The 18,795-nt window shown below is 38.4% G+C and overlaps 1 protein-coding gene across 2 annotated transcripts; it reads left to right on the top strand.

Annotated features, from left to right (window-relative positions):
* Positions 1-8,072: 8,072 nt before the first annotated feature.
* LOC308505273 (protein C3orf33) lies at positions 8,073-17,991 on the top strand. Of its 2 annotated transcripts, none has more exons than XM_081067217.1 (5): positions 8,073-8,539; positions 10,685-10,736; positions 14,076-14,223; positions 14,848-15,008; positions 17,229-17,991. In XM_081067217.1, exons 1-5 carry the CDS (start codon positions 8,202-8,204, stop codon positions 17,610-17,612), a joined length of 1,083 nt encoding a protein of 360 aa, XP_080923343.1. In that variant the 5' UTR covers positions 8,073-8,201; the 3' UTR covers positions 17,613-17,991. The 2 variants fall into 2 exon arrangements, with proteins under 2 accessions (XP_080923343.1, XP_080923344.1); XM_081067218.1 differs by having other exon boundaries at positions 8,215-8,539; positions 10,677-10,736.
* The last annotated feature ends 804 nt before the right edge of the window (positions 17,992-18,795 follow it).

The following is an 18,795-nucleotide window of genomic DNA, read 5'->3' on the forward strand; positions in this document are numbered from 1 at the left end:
AAAATTGGAAGCTTTATGTGAAGAAATCAGACCCTATAAATCAGGAAATGAATATTACAAAAACAGAAAGAACGAACTCTGGGTTTTAAAAGAATGGTGAAACCATTTCAAAATAACACTTTCGAACATTTTGTTTGTTAGGTTAATACCTTGTAAAAAAAAAAGTGCTGATTTTTTAAAAATTCATTTCTTTCTAGTCCTTAATTTTAAAAAAATTGTTGATCAGATACTGCCTGCACTGAGAGATTGACTTATACATGGGTCATACTGTGTATATAGTCAGAGTATGCAAAAGCTAACCTTTTGCTGATTAAGCATGAATTTATTAGTGATTACCTTTTTCACTGCCGATTTCTAATCAAATGAAATTGAAGGAGAGATCACTTAAAGGCCTTCAGAGTAAACAGGATCTAAACTAGAATAGTAGCATTGGAAAAAGGAAAAGAGGAAATGGATTCCAGAGATTGTGAAAGTGAATGATGAGGATAATTAATTGCTCTAGGAAGCAAGAATATGAGCTTTTGAGTGTAGATGATTGTAGGAAATGTGTGAAAGAGAAGGTGGTTTTCGTGAGACAATTACAATATTATGAGTAGAGGATAGGGACATGATTCAGAATACTTTTTTTTTTCCTAAGGAGCTGAGTCTTGAGCATTCTCTAGAGTTCAGTGAGTAAAACAGGGAAATGAAGCCAGTGAGGGTGTAAAGGACAAAGGGAGGGTGTGATATGTAGGACAAAGTTCTGGAGAAGGCAGGATGAAGAGAAGAGTGTCTTTAAAAAATTTCAAATTACTGTAAAAAATTTAATGTACACTCTTCATTGTTCCAGTCCTGATAAAAACAAAAGTTAAGAGTTGGCATTTTGTTATATAAACTCATTCCTCATGGTGAATATCAAAAGTATTTGTTTGAGGAGCTAATTGCCTCTCAGTCTAGAATTGTGCAATAGCCTTCTGATGGTTCTTCCTTACTCACATTTCTTCCAAATGTGGCTACATTCCTTAGTACAGGTAGTATAGGGTTCTTCCAAAATGCAATCAGAAATTATGAACTCCTTTCTTTAGAATAAATTCCTTCCCCTAAGTGATAAAATCAATAATCTTCATGATGTCACATTTTCCAACACACTGTCCATTGCATATTCCACATACCAGACGCAGTAAGAGAATTCCAGATTTCAGGAACACTCTGTAGACTCACCCTCCAAATTCAAGGTGACATCCTTTGGACATTCCTCCTCTAAAACTAGCAGTGAGCCTTCCATTCACTCCCTTGTCTACAGAACCACAGGCAGTTTCAAGATGTGTCTTGAATGGTTACTAAGACCATGACAGTCGTGTTGAGACCGTTGCAGGTTCCTAAAATAGTAACAGCCAACACTTATTTAGTGCTTTCTTAATTCTATGCACTGTTCTAAACTCTTTACCTAAATTAGCTTATGAAGATGAAAATCCATAATCATAAAAGGTAGGTATCATTGTAATTCGCATTTAATGAGCAAATAGAGATGGAGAAGGTAAGTGATTTGTGCAAAGTCAGACTGCTAGGAAGCAGCAGATTCCAACTAAGGTAATCCAGCTTGAGTCCACATTCTTAAATCACTTAACTGCCAAAGTTGTGCTCTCAGTATCCACTCACCCACCCCATCTCACAGCTCAGTAGTATTCTATGCTGAACCTTTTGCACCATTAGTCAAACGATGACAAAATTCCTCATAGAGGAAGAGAATTGGAGCTCCTCATTCTTGAACCAATATTCCAGTCCTGTTTATGTCCCTTTGATCATATCATCACTTATACTTCAAATACTTTTAAAGATGAACTTTTATTGAAGATAATTATTTGGCAGGGATAATAGTTTTAGCCAGAACAGACATGTCATCCTTTGAAACTAGAGAAAGATTATGAGAGAACATTTATAATCTGTTGATGGAGAAGGGAAAAGAGTTGAAATTCATATTTTCAGTTATTTTGATAAAAGTAAAGGGTCAAAAAAACTGAAGGGTGAGAAAATTCTACTGAAAAGACAAAAAACGGAGATAAGGATAAATGGTAAGGAATCAACTGGAAATGAATCAGGGCTAAGTTTAGAGTTTGGATAATGTAATTATGTGGTGAGATTAGTGAGGCTAGTTTTCTGACTTTCCCAGTACTTGGCACCTAAAGAGGAGTGTTAGCAGCAGGGGCGGGGATCTAACCAGTTTTACTTGGCACTGCAGATGTGACACAAGAGTATGGGGCCAAGAGATTCTAGGGCAACAGATCTCAGGTATTTCTACAGTCATGAGACACACCTAAAGCATACCCAGTGTTATTTCTAATTCCTGAAAGACTGTTTTGCTATTTTCAACTCAAAACTTACTAGGGTATAAGAGTAATAACTTCCATCTGGAACAGTTTCCTCGTTATTCTTTGTATTAGATGCCCTTCACACTTGTATGTGCATATACATATGTGCACACACACACATTGGATATGTAATACTGGAGAACAAAACTGGTGAGTCTGTTATACCAATCTCATTCTTACCAGTAAGAAAACCACTGATCTTCAATATCATGTATTTAAATTGACCTCTGTAAGATAAGGGAGATTTTTAAACATTATTTTTTAACATTTTATGGAAAATTTTAAATACATATCTAAATACATAGGTAATATTATATACTGATGCAGAGTTCAGCAGAACAATGCATAAGACTGCCCTTCTGATGCCTACGGTAGAGTTCGGAGATTCTCAAGACCATTCTCAGTTGCAACAATTTGCTAGAAGGACTCACAGAACTTACTGAAAGCTGTTATATCCATGGTTATGGTTATTACAGGGAAAGGATACACACTAAAATCTGCCAAGGCAAGACATGCAGTAGGCAGAGTCCAGGAGAGTTCTAAAAATGCAGATTCCAGTTGTCCTAGACCCATGGAGTCATGGACAGCGTGAATCCCTCCCAGCTGTGATGTGTGACAATATGCATGGAGTATTACCAACGAGAACAGCTAATCAGACTTTGGTGTCCAGAGTTTTTATTGGGATTTTACGGTTGACTGCCCATGTAGCTGAACTCAGTCTCCCATCTCTCTGGACAGCAATCGGATAGCATGAGACTCAAAGCCCCTTTAAGAACCCTTTCTTAGTTCATGATAGCCTTGTGAGACTCGTGGATGTGAGCCCTATTGGCTTTCAAAGCTAATTATTTTGGGGGCTCATCTCAGGTGCAGGTCTTAAATGCTGAGGTGCCCAACGTGAGTTTCAAACCCTTCGCTCCTCAGGGAGAAGCTCCAGGGTTGGAGTTCCCTGGGTCACAGCACCAGGGGTGTGGTTTATGATGAGATTGTGGCTCAGCCTTTCCTATTCACTTCAGTGTGGGTTTTTTCTTGTTTGCCTGATGAATAGGAGTTGCTCAGCTAGTTTGGGTGCTTTTTTGTTTTTGTTTTTTCAGAGAAAACTGTTCCATATATAGCTGTAGATTTTGGTGTGTCTGTGGGAGGAGGTGAGTTCAGGATCTTCCTTCGTTGCTACCTTGAACTAGAACTCTCTTTGTGGTTTCAATTTGCATGTCTCTAATGGCTAGTGATATTGAACATCTATTCTTCTTCCAATACCACAATTCCTATTGCTTTAGTGAAGGTGAGATCCTGTGGGCTGTCTTAGAAAACATACTGAGATAGTGGGTTCTCCGGTTTTATGTAGTAACTCCTTTTTAAAATTCCAATCTTTCTTTTGATCCATTCGTCAATATCCTGCCAAAGCTGTTCTAGCACCTCCACCTCATTTACTGTAGATTACCATTGTGTCATTGCTTTAAGGAACCATCCCACTAGTGTAGTAGAATTGGCCCCAGGTATCCTTCCCAGAATGCCCACCAGCCATATGTTCTGCTTCCCTGGTCTGACACCTATAAGATTCACTCCCACAAGTGTTTTCCTAGTCCCTACTGGTACATTAAAGCCGTGCTCGAATTTTCTCCATGAATAAGTTATTTCTTCCTTTTATGGGTTTGGTGTATCTCCACTCAGGTTATGCTGAGACTGGCCTTGTTACTGGCCTGGAAACAATGAGTAGAGGTGAAGCAGACCCCAGAGGCTTTTGCTACACTGAGTAAGCTGGTTACAAAGAAGCAGAAACTGTGATAGGCACGAACTATGAGGCATAAACAGAGAAGGAGGGAGGATTAGTAGACATTTTGCCATATAGAGAATTGGAAAGGATATCTCTCATTCCACCAATACTTAACAAGATTCTCCTGTGTATCAGGAACTATGCTTGACACTGGATATTGAGTCATAATCACAGACACAGTAAAGAGACACACTCCCTGACCTACAGGCTAGTGGGGGAAGGAAGGGAGCAAAAGAAAGACTATCAGTCCATTACATTACAAATTAAATTTTATATCGAGTACGGTGAAGACTTACTTGAGACAGAGTGGTTAGAAAAGACCTCTTTGTGGGTGTGATACTTAAACTGAGATCTCTAAAGGATAAGGAGCTAACTTGATGGTGGGGGGGGGAAAGTAAAAGGGTAGGGGGTCAGAGCATTCTAGGCAGAAAGAACAGTAAGTGCAAAGACTCTGAGGCAGGCATGAACTTGACATGTGTGAAGAGCAGAGAGAAGGTCAGCGTGCTCATTGTGCTCGAGGCATAACGAATGAAGTAGGGAGTAGGCAAGAAAAGCTTGGAGAAATAGCCACGACCTCCATTATGTAGCACCTTGTACATGAGCCTACGGAATTTTGACATTACTTGGAGCATAATGGAAAACCATTAGGGCAGAGAAAATAAACTGCAGGTCTCAGCCTTAAGAACTGAAAGTCTCTGCCTTAAGACATATTCTATGCCCAGCGCAGTGTTTTGCCAACACTTCATTTTAATTTCAAAACAGAGTGATTGCATATAAAAGCCTAGATTTGTGGCCTCTCATGAAAAAAGCTGAAAATCTCTCCATACTGGACTTCAACTGCTCAGTGCAGGGTGGGTGTGATCCAGTGTTGGGGTTTTGCCAGGCAAGTGCCAAGGAGGCAGAGGGGAATTGGAGTTGATGCTATTTTCAAGGCAGGGATTATAATGCCTAAGCTGGGGAAGATGGGAACTGAGGACTAGAGGACGCTGACGAACAGCACATGGTTCAGCGCATGGGTCATGTGAAGGAACTCAAAGAGTTATTGCTAGAGGGGTATTTTCACAAGTGAACCACAAGAACAGGAGGTGGTGGTGAGAGCAGGATGTTAGGGCTGTGATTGCGGCTGTAGTAACTTACGGTGAAGACAAGAGCCAGAGTGTACCGTGGGAGTGGATGACTGAAGTGGGGTAGAGGACAAAGGCATTGGGCATGGGACAGTCAACCGAGAGATCAGAATAATGACAGGATTGAGATGAAGAGAAAGACTTGAAGTCAGATGTTAAAGTCTTCAATGAATAGGAAAGAGTGACAGCTTGATCATTCCGACAGACCTGAAGGGTGGGGTGGGGGTAATAGTTTGGGGAGCAAGGAAGTTACGACCTCACCTCCCGGTCCTGAGGTGCTTAGGTGTTTTCGTCATCTTGGGTTGCTATAACAAATTACCACAGACTGGGTGGTTTAAACAACAGATGTTTATTCCTCACAATGTTGGATGTCCAAGACCAAGATGCCAACACATTTGGTTCTTGCTGACAACTCTCTTCCTGTTTTGCAGACTGCCACCTTCCCTGTGTGCTCACCTGGTAGGGGGAGAAAGGGCTCTGGTTTCTCTTCCTTTTTGTATAAGGTCATTAATCCCATCATAGGGGTCCACCCTCATGACCTCACCTAATCGCCTTCCCCAAAACTCCCATTCTATAATAAATAACACCACATTAGGAGTTAGAATTTCAACATAAGAATTTGTGGCAGGGGACACAAACATTTAGTCCATAACAATGGGTGTGATAGAAAAATGGAGTGGTCGACTTTGAAATTGGAAACCAAAGCTAGACACGGGGGTATTTTTGTGAGGGGGTCCCGTTAAATATTCAATTTTTTTCTTTGGATTCTGGGAACATTCACATTAACATCCAGTTAATTTTTTTTTTTAATTTAACTCCACTTAGTTAATATGAAACCTCCAATAAGTCTACCACAGACACAGTCTTTGTGTTCATGGTACTGTGGGAAATTAAGAGAAGGGCAGTGAATTGAAGTGTGGCTTTTTGTGCATACCACTCTAATCACATAAGCAACAGTACAATGAGCAGGGTTTGTTGGTGGAGCTAACCCAGGAGAATATTAAATCTCTGGTTAATCTACAGGAATCCTGGTGCAGGAACTACTCACATCAATGGTTAGTGGAATGATGCTGAAATATTACTGAGACAGACACTTTGAGAAATCTGAGGATTTAGAGACACCCAGTTGGCTGATATTAGGCGTGTAGAAAAAAGACTTTGGGATGGAAAGTAGGAGGAACAGACTGCGATGTCTTTAAGTAGGGCAATGAGAAAAAGAGCAGAAAGGAGGTCAAAGACAAAGGACTTTGGAAAAGCAAAAGAAGCAGAATTGGCATAAAATTGACCATGAAGAAATCTTTTCCCCATTTATAACACTATTCAAAATCTATCAATATAGAGAACTTATGTTTTATTTGAAATATTCATTAAAGATTTTGGTATAGTTGGTCTTTTTAAGAGGATTTTTCTCGTCATTTCACTGGAAATTTATAGGGATTTATGTGATTTAGCTGATTGCCTTTACGGGAGGCAGCGTTGTGGTTACGTGCACAGACTGAGCCAACTGGCTGAGTTGAATCCCAGCACAATATCCCAACTCACCACTTCTTGGCTGGGTGACATTGACTCCTGGCTTAATCACTCTGTATGTATTTCCTCTTTAAAACTGGAATTAATAATAGTGCCTACCTCATAATGTTGCTTTGAGGATCAAGGGAGTTAATATATATGAAAAGTATTTAGAACATAGTAAGCAAGATCTAGGTGTTAGCTATTGTTATTTACCTTCTATTAGCTACAGTACTGAAGCAAAACATTTTGTGAAGACACTGCTCACAATATGTGTTAGGAAAACAATATACTCTAAGTTGACTTTTAAAGGTAATATATGCATAAGTTAAAAAAAAATCCAACAGTATACCTGCATTGTCCAGTATGGTAGTCATAAGTGATAGCCACTAGCCATAGTGACTATTTAAATTAAAATTAACAAAATTTTTTAAAATTTTGGGGCATACGGTTAGCTCAGTTGGTTAGAGCATGATGTTCATAATACCAACGTTGCTGGTTCTATTCCCACATGGGCCACTGTAAACTGCGCCGTCCACAACCAGGTTGAAACAACTACTTGACTTGGAGCTTAAAATAAAAGAAAAGAAAAAAATAAAAAATTAATTTCTATTTAAATTAAAATTTTTTAATTAAAATTAAATTTAAAAATTATTTTCAGTTGTACTAGCTATATTTCAGGCACACAATAGCCACAAGTGGCTATTAACTATGAACTTGGACAGTGCAAATATGAACAGTTCCATCATTGCAAAATTTAAAATTGTTCTATTAGAGCTGGCACATAGTGAAACCTCCCTCTCATTCCCATTCCCAATCCCTCTTCCTGGGAGCAATCACTGTTATAAGTTTCTTGCACAGCTTTTCATGGTTCAGACATACACACACACACACACATGCACCTTTTTTACACAAATATTACTGTATCATTTGCTCTGTCCTTGACCTCATTTTTGTTTGCCTTAAAATATATTAGCTGTATCGATTTCTTTTTTTTAAATTGATATATAAGTGACACATGATGTTGTATTAGTTTTAGGTGTACAACATAATGATTTGATGTTATGTATATATTGTAAAATGATTACCACGAGTTCACTTAACATCCATATATTGATTTCTTGAATAAGTAGCTCTCTATATTTTTATCAATTAACAGGTCAGAGATTCAGAGCGTCTGATATTAGGCTTACAAAGCAACTGTGAGAACTTTAAACACAATTCAAATATAAGAAACACGCATTTTGTTGTGTTTGGAAGTAGGTGGAGGAATGAACTACTTCAATTTCCTTTCTTGCGTGGCACCTGAGGAATCCACACTGGGGCTGGGTTAATTGCAGTCACAAACTGATCGTGTTCCCACCAGCATGGCCGAGAATCCTTCGTCCCATCCCGGTATCGCTCACGCTGTGGGAAGACCCTGCAAAAGATTGAGGGGTCACTATTAGGATGTCTCATGAAGCGTCGGGAGGCCCGCCCACAGGCGATGGGAGGAGCGAACCGACAGTCGTGGGGCCAGTCCCAGGAGGAGGAGAAGGGGACTCCGGAGAGCCCGTGCGCGCGGCGCCCCCGGCAGCCGGAGGATGGCCGATCCCCGCGGTGCGCGGGCGGAGCACTGCGCCCCCTGTCGGCCGCCCGAGGAGCGCGGCGCGGGCTCGCGGGAAGCCCGGAACATGGCGGGGCGGCCCGCGGCCCCCGCCTCGCCGCCGGCCGACGGCGACGGAGCGGCGCCCAACGTGGTGGCGCGGATCTCGCAGTGGGCGGATGACCACCTGCGCCTCGTCCGGGTACCGCAGCCCCGCTGGCCGGGCAGGTGGTGGGCGCCGGGCCGCGTGGGCGCAGGGCAGGCCTCGGGCAGTGGATCCCGCCGGCGCCTGGAGGGGCGCGCGGCCGGGCTGGGCTCGCAGCGCCGGGGCGTGGGCGCCGCGGGCCGCGGACACCAGCGCTGCCCGATTACGTACCGACGGCGCTGTGCCCGGCCCTGGGCTCCTGGGGGCGCAGCCCGGCTCCGGGCCCGCGGCCCATTCGGCGGTCAGGGAGGGCCGGGGCCGTGCGCCCTGGCGGTCTGGGGAGAGGAGGATTCTGCTTTGTAGACTTTAGGTGAAGAGGCCACTGGGGGTCGAGCCAGGGAGGAATATCGTAGGCGACAGGGCGAGAGGCACAGTGGCTAAGACCCCGTGGGTGCTGAGGCTGGTTTGGGTGTGGGGTACAGACAGGAATCCAACGGGGGCTGCCGGCTGGGTGGGTGGTGGGGAAAGGAGCGCAAGAGTTGGAGTAAACGAGGTGTTGGGGAAACCTAGAGAACTCTTTGGACATGTGCACTTGAAGCTGCCTATTAGACTTTAAATGGAGATGTGTGAACTTGAAGGTGGTCATTAGACCCAGAAACGTAGTTACAGGCGTTCTGGGCAGCTAGCTACAGGAGTCTCGTGTTGGTGGGGGGTCAGAACTGGGCAGACACCCGTGGGAATGAGCTGCGTACACCTTAAGTCGTTTTTAAAGTTTGGGTGACATCTTGGAGCGAGTCAGAGAAGCTGAAGAAGTCCTGGTGTCCAACCGAGACCTGGGGGACCCTCTAACATTTAGAATTTGGGGAGTGGAAAGGAGGATGGATGTCAGCAAAGATTAAGAAGGAACCGTGAGGGAGGTGGAGGGAAACTAGGTGTCCTAGAAGCCAAGTGAAGGTAGTATTTTCAGAAGGAATGATTAACTGTGTTGACTTCTGCTGGGAAGTTGAGGAGGGTCATCAGCCTTGCCCATACTCTCCATCCTAGCAACGCAAGGGCTAGGACTTTGTTTTCGCTCCCTAGTGTAGTTCCAGTCCTTGAAGCAATGCCTACCACGTAGAAAGTGCTAGCTAAACATTTGTAGGTAGATATATACGTATTACTCGACAAGGCCTCCGTTCTTCCAAGTCAGTGGGCAGAGATGGGTGGGTTATTTCAAATTGAAAAATGACGTCAGCAGGATTGAGAGAGGAAACCGTGTTTAAGTTAGTGCATGGATATATTATATCAAATAACCCGTCACAGAATGTACCCTTGTGTATGTTTTCAACTTCATTTCTTGTATACTTAGTTGTATTTATTAAAGGAAAGCATGTCAGATTATCACTCTTTTGTTTTTTTTTTTGTTTTGTTTTTTAAAGAGACTATGGCTACCTTTTTTTTTTTTTAAATTGCATAATATTGGGGAACAGTGTGTTTCTCTACGGCTCATCAACTCCAAGTAGTTGTCTTTCAATCTAGTTGTGGAGGGCGTAGCTCAGCTCCAAGTCTAGTGGCTGTTTTCAATCTTTAGTTGCAGGGGGCGCAGCCCACCATCCCATGTGGGAATTGAACCAGCAACCTTGTTGAGAGCTCGCCCTCTAACCCACTGAGCCATCCAGCTGCCCCAGATTATCAGGCTTGATGAGGGAGTTGCAGGGTTTTTAAATTAAACTCCTTTAGATCTGTTTCAGTTTAAATGAAGCACTATAAAAACATTAACAAGTTTTTCCCAACTGTTTACCTACATGTATTTCCCAAGGTACTATATTTTAAGATTTTGGTGATAAAGTTTTCTGCCAAATAATTAAATTCCCACTGTAGACTCAGGGTTATGTGAGTTTACTGTGGGCATTGCACAAAAAGTATTAGACTGATTCATGCATGCAGGGAATTCATGGTTAAGGTAATAAGTAGAGAACAATACATTATTATGTGAATAGTTACTGTGCATGCCAGATTGGGAGAAAAAGGGGAAGATTAATGGGTAGGTGGGCAGTTAAAGTGTTTTGTAAGAAGTGGGCATTTATTTGAAGAATGTGCCTTATTGGGACAGTTGGATATAAGAAGGACAGACTTCTTTTTTCCCCTTCTAATTAGTACTTTCACTATTATGAATAATAATTAGTGAGAATTAATCATAAATCTCTTTCTTAAGAGCATCAGCACCGTAATGGCCATAGCTGGAATCACCTTGCTTCTAAGAAGTGTTCGACTGGTAAGTTTGAAAATAATCCAGTAGACAGTTAATTTTTTCTCACTTCAGAAAGTTTTAATCTCAAGCAGGGTATCATTTTGTTAATCACATTAGAAGCATTTAAATAGTATTTTAGAACAATGAACATATTTTAAGATCTTGGTTTAAAAGTAACACATCCACAGGATTTTATGGAAAATAATTACACAGCCTCTATTTCCATAATCACTTTCTTCATGCTTAGAAAGGAATAGGAAAAGGATTTAATTTGCTAGAATGGTGTAATCACTAGGTTTGCATTTCAGATGTGGAATGTCTCAAAACTTTTCTATAGTGGTTTTAGATTTAGATCATAGTTGAATTATGCCCCTTTGCTCTGAATAATTTATGCTCTTTCTTATTTCTAACAATCTTTAAGATCTGTTGTTAAATGAATAAAGCAAGATGTACAGTGTAAAAAAAATATGCTTTCAATCATCATGTGTTTTTGCCCTTTCAGTAATGGTTTAATAATAGCCATTGTGGAAATTAAATTCATTTGGTATTTCAAGACTTACAAGTAATTTTTTATATAACTGATGCTTGCTATAGGATGTAATTTTAGTGTCATGTTGCAATCTGGCATAGATTTCTTCTGTGTATATTTATTATGTCTGTATTGAACTGTTGCCTTTTCCCCGACACCATGGCACTTTTATCTTCTTTAGACTGAAACTTTTGAGACTTCAGTGTTTTCATTCTACTTTTTTCTTTATCTTAAAAATCTATATCTAATCTATATCTTTATCTTAAAAATCTATATGTCCCATAATATTTGTATTTTCAAGGTTTCCAAATTGTGAAAATATTAAATGATCTGATTAAGAGTTTGGATAAAAATAGTGCAGAGGGATCCTTTCTCTTGTTAGCCCTTAAAAATACATGAATCAATTTGGTGGGGGGGGCATCAGGAAAGCAGAAGAGGGGTTTTATGTGTTTTTTTTTTGATAACCTTATCACACTTTCATTTTGAGTTCACAAAACCTGTCTCTCTTTCTCCCCCGTCCCCCCTGTCTCCCACAACTACTATTCTATCCTTCATTAGTTTTGGATGTAATACAGGGGAAGACTTAAATTTAAGCTTATCATTCTAGTTGTCAAGATCTTTTTAAATACCAATTTTGACTTCCAATATTCATACCCTTCCAAGCTTCAGACCATGGTGATGTTTCATCCTTATGTTCTCATTCAAATCAGTGGTGATCATATTAAACTGGAGAGGATCCAGGTCAGACTCTTGACTTATTCCTAGAGCAACCCCTCCCATTAACGTTAGTTCATCAGTGCCACTTAATGATGGCACAAAACAACAGTGGGAGCCATCTATGTGGACATTAGCCCATATTTCTCTGTTTTTTCCACACTTCATAAACAACTTTTGTCAGGTGACTCAAACTCTTCATCATTTGATTTAGGATTTCTCCTCTCTTTTATTTACATTTCCCATATTTCACATTTGTTTTTTAATAAATTTTATTGGGGAATATTGGGGAACAGTGTGTTTCTCCAGGGCCCATCAGCTCCATGTCATTGTCCTTTAGTCTAGTGGTGGAGGGCACAGCTCAGTTCCAAATCCAGTTGCCGTTTTCAATCTTTAGTTGCAGGGGGCATAGCCCACCATCCCGTGTGGGAATTGAACCGGCAACCTTGTTATTGAGAGCTGGTGCTCTCACTAGTTGAGCCATCTGGCCGCCCCCCATATTCCACATTCTTGAACAATATAGATCCAGAATCCTTACCCCCCCAATATTTCTTAAAACTTCAGAAAAATTTTGTAACACCTACTTTGTATCTCTATGAATGGGTTGTTAATTTTTTGCCACAGTGTGCTTTCTGTTTCTCCCTCTGTGAAAAATGAAACCATTTGAAAGCAAGTTGCAGACATGAAACTTGCCGCATAAATCATAATGTACTTTCTAAGAACAAGAATATTGTCCTACATAACCACACTAATATCCCATCTAATAACATTTTTTGCAGTAATGTTATCTAAAATACAGTTTATATTCAGATTTACATACTCAAAAAGGATATTTTGAGAAAGTAAATCTGAATATGAACTGTCTTTTTCCCAGTTGAAAATTCCACAAGGATCATGCATTGTATTTAGTTGTCATGTCTCTTTGGTCTTCTTTAATCTAGAATATTACCCCACCTTACCTCTATTTAAAATTTTTGTCTCTCATGACATTGTCATTTTTGAAGAGTCCAAGCCAGTTTTCTTATAGAATGACCCGCAATCTGGATTTGTGTGTTTCCTCCTTAGATTTAGCATAAACAAAGTATAGTTCCTTGCATCCAGAGGCTCATAATATCAGTTTGTCCTATAACATTATGAAATATAATATAATTAATAATCCCTTAGTGTCATCTAATCCAGTCCATATTAAAATTTCCTTGATTGCCTCCATGATGTCTTTTTTAAATTGATAATTATTCAGCAGGATTCAAATGGTCCAGATATTGTATTTGTTTTTATGTTCTTGTCTCATTTGTTTTATAACAGTCCACCCCTTTCCCCTACATTTTCCCCCAAGTCATTGATTTGTTAGAGTGACCAAGTCATTTATTTATCCCGTTGAATGTTCCACGTTTTGGATTTGTCTGCTACCATATTTTTCTTGTGTGGAATTTTTGTGTGTGATGTTTAGTTCAACTTGACTGTCTTAGGAAGATGGGTACTAATTCATCCTTCTGCATATGTGAAGCTCTTACCTAGCCATGATTTCGAGTGAAGCTCGTCCCTATAGTACTGTTAATATTGAAGATGTAGGTATAATGTTGACTAACTTCAGGACATTAGGTATTAGGTATTTAATTAAATTCCTAATGTTGGCCTTCTGTGGGGGCCTTTTTCTCCTACGACATACAAAATAAGGAAAAAAATCTTGTTGATTAAGAGTTCTAATTTAATTTGACTCATCTTTGTTTAGGTTCTCTAAACAGTACCTGCATGAATAGATTGTACATCTATAGAACAGGATAGTGACTATTTAACCAGACTTGTGTGGTGCCAAGTACAGATCTGTACTCGTTGCTTTTTGATGAATTGTGTCATTTTGAGGTGGTTAGCTTTTTAGAAGTTAGGAGATTCTTTAATGTTCTCTATGTAGTAGCTTGAAATAGTAAAACAGTAACAAAGATTTCTAAATAATGGTCTTGTAAACACTTTTGATTAAATCATATTACAACATTAACATAAAACTAAGAACCAAATAATTTTTCAATGGTTATGTTTTGTTAAATGTTTAGATAATTTAACATGCTTAATTTAAAGTGAAAATAATAATGAAATGTATTTTTCTCTTTGTAAATTGGTAGACGTCAAAATTTACAAGTTCTTCAGATATTCCAGTAGAATTTATAAGAAGGAATGTTAAATTACGTGGACGATTACGCCGAATAACCAAGAATGGTTTAGAAATTGAACATATTCCTATTACTCTACCTATTATAGCTTCATGGAGAAGTAAGTAAGGTGCAAGAATAATAAGACTAACTATTTTAGTGTTCCTTTATTAGAAGTTATTTTTAAAATAGCAAAACAAAATGTCTTTTTAATTTTAATAACTCTAAACTCTTACCCTTACGTACAAGGAACTATTTAATTTAGCTTCAGATTTCCTTTCCTCCTTAACCTCCTTTTTCCCCCCAACCACTCAGTATCATTCAGCTATTTAAGCATTTATTCCACAAATACTGAGAACCTGTTAGGTTAAGTGGAAAAGCAGTTCATACAGTTTTATTGGTAGTAAGAGCCCATATTATTAAAATGCCTATCTATAGCTTTGTGTGCATATGTGTGTATATTTGTAGAAATAAATCTGGAAGGTTAAAAAAATGGTAAATTGGTTAAACCCCATATCCTGTTGTGGAGGTTACTGAAATTGGTTTGTGATATTATTCCATCTGTTACATACTTGTTTTAAAAGAAAACATGAGTATAGAAATAGATGGATCTACATCTAGAGAGTCTGGATATTTATAAATGAACATAATATAATCTGTTGTTTTTTGGGGGCCAAAGGATTTTTGGAATTTGCTTTCACAACATGAAATTAAAGCTAAACTCTTTTCTACCTAACCTTTTTAGAAGAGCCATGTGGTGTTTTGCTGGTGAAGCTGGCCGGAGTAGAACTCACTGAAACTGGGAAGGCATGGTTACAAAAAGAACTAAAACCTTCCCAACTTCTATGGTTTCAACTTCTTGGAAAGGAGAATTCAACACTCTTTTGCTATCTTTTAGTGAATAGGGTAAGTAGTGTGAAGAAATAATGAGTAATATTTTATTCTTTTTATACATAAAGATGTCTTTAATTAGAACCTTCAATATATAATGGGACTGAATTTTTTTTGTCTTTTTAAACTGCTACTTATAGTGATTATGTATAGAGAACCAGGTATTTTGTATATAAATTTTGTTATAAAATTTTATGTATGTTTATGGTAGAAAAACAGAAAATAATTAAAAGGAAACAAACTTAAAATTATTAATGACTCTGGATATGGCTAATTTAAGGAGAATCTATACATTTGTTTATGCCTGAGTATATGATATCACACTTGTTATTAGAAACAACTGGTTGAGTAATACTTATCAATTGGAAACTACAAAGAGCAAGGGTATTTTCTGAAGGTAAATATAGCTCAGTCTTTGAACACTGATCAGTAGTCAGTCATCTAAAAACACTGCCTCAGCGTTTTCTTACCTTTATGATTGCCCATAACCATTGTGGAACGGGATGCCCAGAGTTTCATCTGTGTTGCTGGTGTTGCCATGTCACTGTCCTGAGACCTTGGGTATACCTTACTCAACATTTTTGGTGGGTGATCATTGAAAAAAGAACATAGAAAAATTAAATAGTTGAAATGTTATTATGACAAGATTAAGAGCAGTTCCTTTTTTTCTTTTTCTTTTTTTTTTTTAAGGGGACACAATGGCCAATGCAGGGATCGAACTGGCAACCTTGGTATTACTAGCAACACACTCAAACCAACTGAGCTAACTGGTCACCCCAAGAACAGTTCTGTTTTTTAAAGTCCCTTAGTATGTAACAAACAAGAATGATCTGAAGAAAAAAATAACCTTACATTAATGTGATTAGAATTGTAATCGTTTTAATTCTTAAAAGTTTTTCGAATTATCAGTAGAAAGCCTAATGAAATCCATAAATTGTTGCATGTCCAGTTCTTTCAAAATAAGAATTATGTAACACTGATTGCTTGAAGCATCTTACATTTAAAAGTAGATAATACAAAATTAAACAAAAGATGTCAAAGGCCTTACAATATTATCTTCTCTTTCAGTTGAGGAGTATATTTTATTTATCCTCAAACCCCCTGTGGAATCACTGTTTTTATTCCCATGCACACGTGGGATTCAGGGTAACCAAGTGAAAGAGCCTGTATTCAGGTCCAGCTCTTCCTGGGTCCTGAACCTACACTTCATTTTATATATTTTACCTTATATTGCTTCCTAGGAGGTGACCAAAGTATGCTATATGTATATTGTGGTAATTTACATCTGTTGAATTTTACTAATGTGTGAGGTTGAATTTTAATTTTTCTGATTTTGGTTTAAGGGAACGAGCTCTTAAAATTTAAAAGATTGAGAAGAATATGATAAACTTTTAAAACTATTAATTCCTTAGCATTATATACCAAGAGTTGCTGCATTTAAAATAGCAAAAGTTTACTTTGTTTCTTTAGCTAGTCCTAGAAACTATCGTACTGTAAACCTGGAGTCTTCACATTTTTAAAATTTAACTATAAATTACTTGTCTAATGAAGCTATGAAATTATTAGTACTGCGTTAAAATTAATTTTGTTAGGTTAAAATCCCACAAGGACTATAGAAATGGCTAAGCAGGCTCTCCTTTATACTGTAAATTAGTGGATTTCATTAGGAAGTGAGGTATCCCATGAATGAAATTTCCTGAAGGATGAAGGTTCAAGGACAGGCCTATTTTTATGTTAATTATCTTGTGGAAAGTCTTAAAAATTCATTTACATACCAGTGCCTTCCATGACACTGGAATTCTCAACTGATTTAACAGTTCAGTGATGATTCAGTTCACTTTGCATTTGTCTACTGTTTTGTTTCTTTTGCGTGGCCTCCTGTCATTTTACTATCTTGTGTGCTCCATTCCCTCTCCAAACAACAAACAACCCCCAAAACCCTTTATGTATACTTTACCGCTGCTTTGCCACTTGGGGTTAGGAGACTTATGAGCTTGTGGAGAACTCTGTGTTGTTATAAAAGAAGCAATTGATTGAGCAAGGATCTCTTCTAGTAATGAAATTCTTGGATTTAGCATTAGCTGTTTTAAGCTCTTGGGACCCTCTTGCTTTATATTTTTGGCTTTTTCCTGGAGTACTAAAGTTGCTGAATGACTGATTTTAAAGTAAATAGATATGATGGGTATACTAGCAATTTTCTTAAGTAATTGATTTGTGTTTTTTATTTTATTCAAGGGTAGATATTTTAGTGTGAGTCTGAATGAAGAAATTTTGAGAAGAGGCCTTGGCAAAACTGTTCTTGTTAAAGGGTTAAATTATGATTCTAAAATCTATTGGAAAATTCACAGAAACTTACTTAAAGCTGAATTAACAGCCTTAAAAAAAGGAGAAGGAATATGGAAGGAAGAATCTGAAAAAGAAAGTTATTTGGAAAAATTCAAAGACTCCTGGAGAGAAACATGGAAAAAAGACAGTTATTTTAAAAAAGCTGGATCATATTTCAACCTGAAAAAAAGTTATGACAAATTTAGAAGTACTTATGAAGCATGGAAAGACAACTACTTAATACTGAAGTTCAAAGAACTTATGAGTCGCATACACTTTCGTAGAAAAGGGTGAAATATTCCAAGAGGTCTGGAGGTGATCTATTTTGAAAAGAGTAAAACATGTAAATGTATGAATATTTTTCATTGAGCTGAAATGGAAATTTCCTGAAATGATCAACGTTGTATTCTAATGGTATTTCAATATTTAAGAGATGATTGTTACAAGTGTAACAGCAGACTAATTTAAACAAATTGTGATTAATGTAGTATTCTTTTAGGAAAAAAACGATAAAAAGTTACCAGATTGAAGGATACATCCATACAGTGTTAATATTTGAAGAGAGAGTTTAACTATTGGCCATTGTGTTGTTTTAGTTACTTTGGGTAGCCATGTTTATTTTTCCAGTTTTATCAACTTTGATTATTTATAATAAAAGAACTGTTTATACCTCATGTCTGAGGCTATTCTTTTCTCCCAGTTGCTTACTAACTGCTTGTGAATTTGGGGCAGCGCTACAGGGGAAGTTAGTTCACTTCAACCATATAGTAATAAAGAGTGTCTCCTTTCCACCTGTTGTTAGATGAGGGCGAAAATCCTGAGAAGACAATGTGCTGAGGAAGGCAGCACAGAGAACAGAAATAATAGGGCACTTTATGGCCTTGTCAAACCCTTAAAGTAACCAGTTCTTGAAAGATCTTACCTCCCAATTTCTCATTGTGTGACATAGTACATTTGTTTATTTTTAAAGCCAGTTTGCTTTGTTTATTTTTAAAGTCGGTTTGAACCTTGGAGGTAAACACACACTTGCTGCTGACAGTATTCTGACTGCACAAAGCTTCTTACAACACCAGTAATCTCCTTACACCCACAATGTCGACAGAAGTTTTTCTTAATGACTTGTGATACTGACAAGTCAGAAGTATCATCTGGTCCAAAGGGTTAACTCCTGTTCTAATCAGTAATACAGAGTGAGAAGTTTACTGCTGCTGCCTGACTCCTGGTTAAAACACAACGTGGATTTCCAATATTAATTTTTAGTGAGGTCCCAAATTTTCCGCAAAAAAATTTCCGTGTGTGATTTTATTTCATCCCCTTTGGGGTCGGATAGGATGTGACATCCTAATTTTTGTCCCCTGGGTCTAATGCCTCTATAGCTTTTTGTTTTGTTTTTAGGGGATGTTTTTATGTTCGTTTACAGAGACGTTAACAGAGTACATTTAAACTAGCTTCGCTCTTTTCCAGTTGCCTCCCAGTG

Source organism: Rhinolophus hipposideros (genome assembly GCF_964194185.1).
Source record: "Rhinolophus hipposideros genome assembly, chromosome: 2".
NCBI classification, from domain to species: Eukaryota; Metazoa; Chordata; class Mammalia; order Chiroptera; family Rhinolophidae; genus Rhinolophus; species Rhinolophus hipposideros.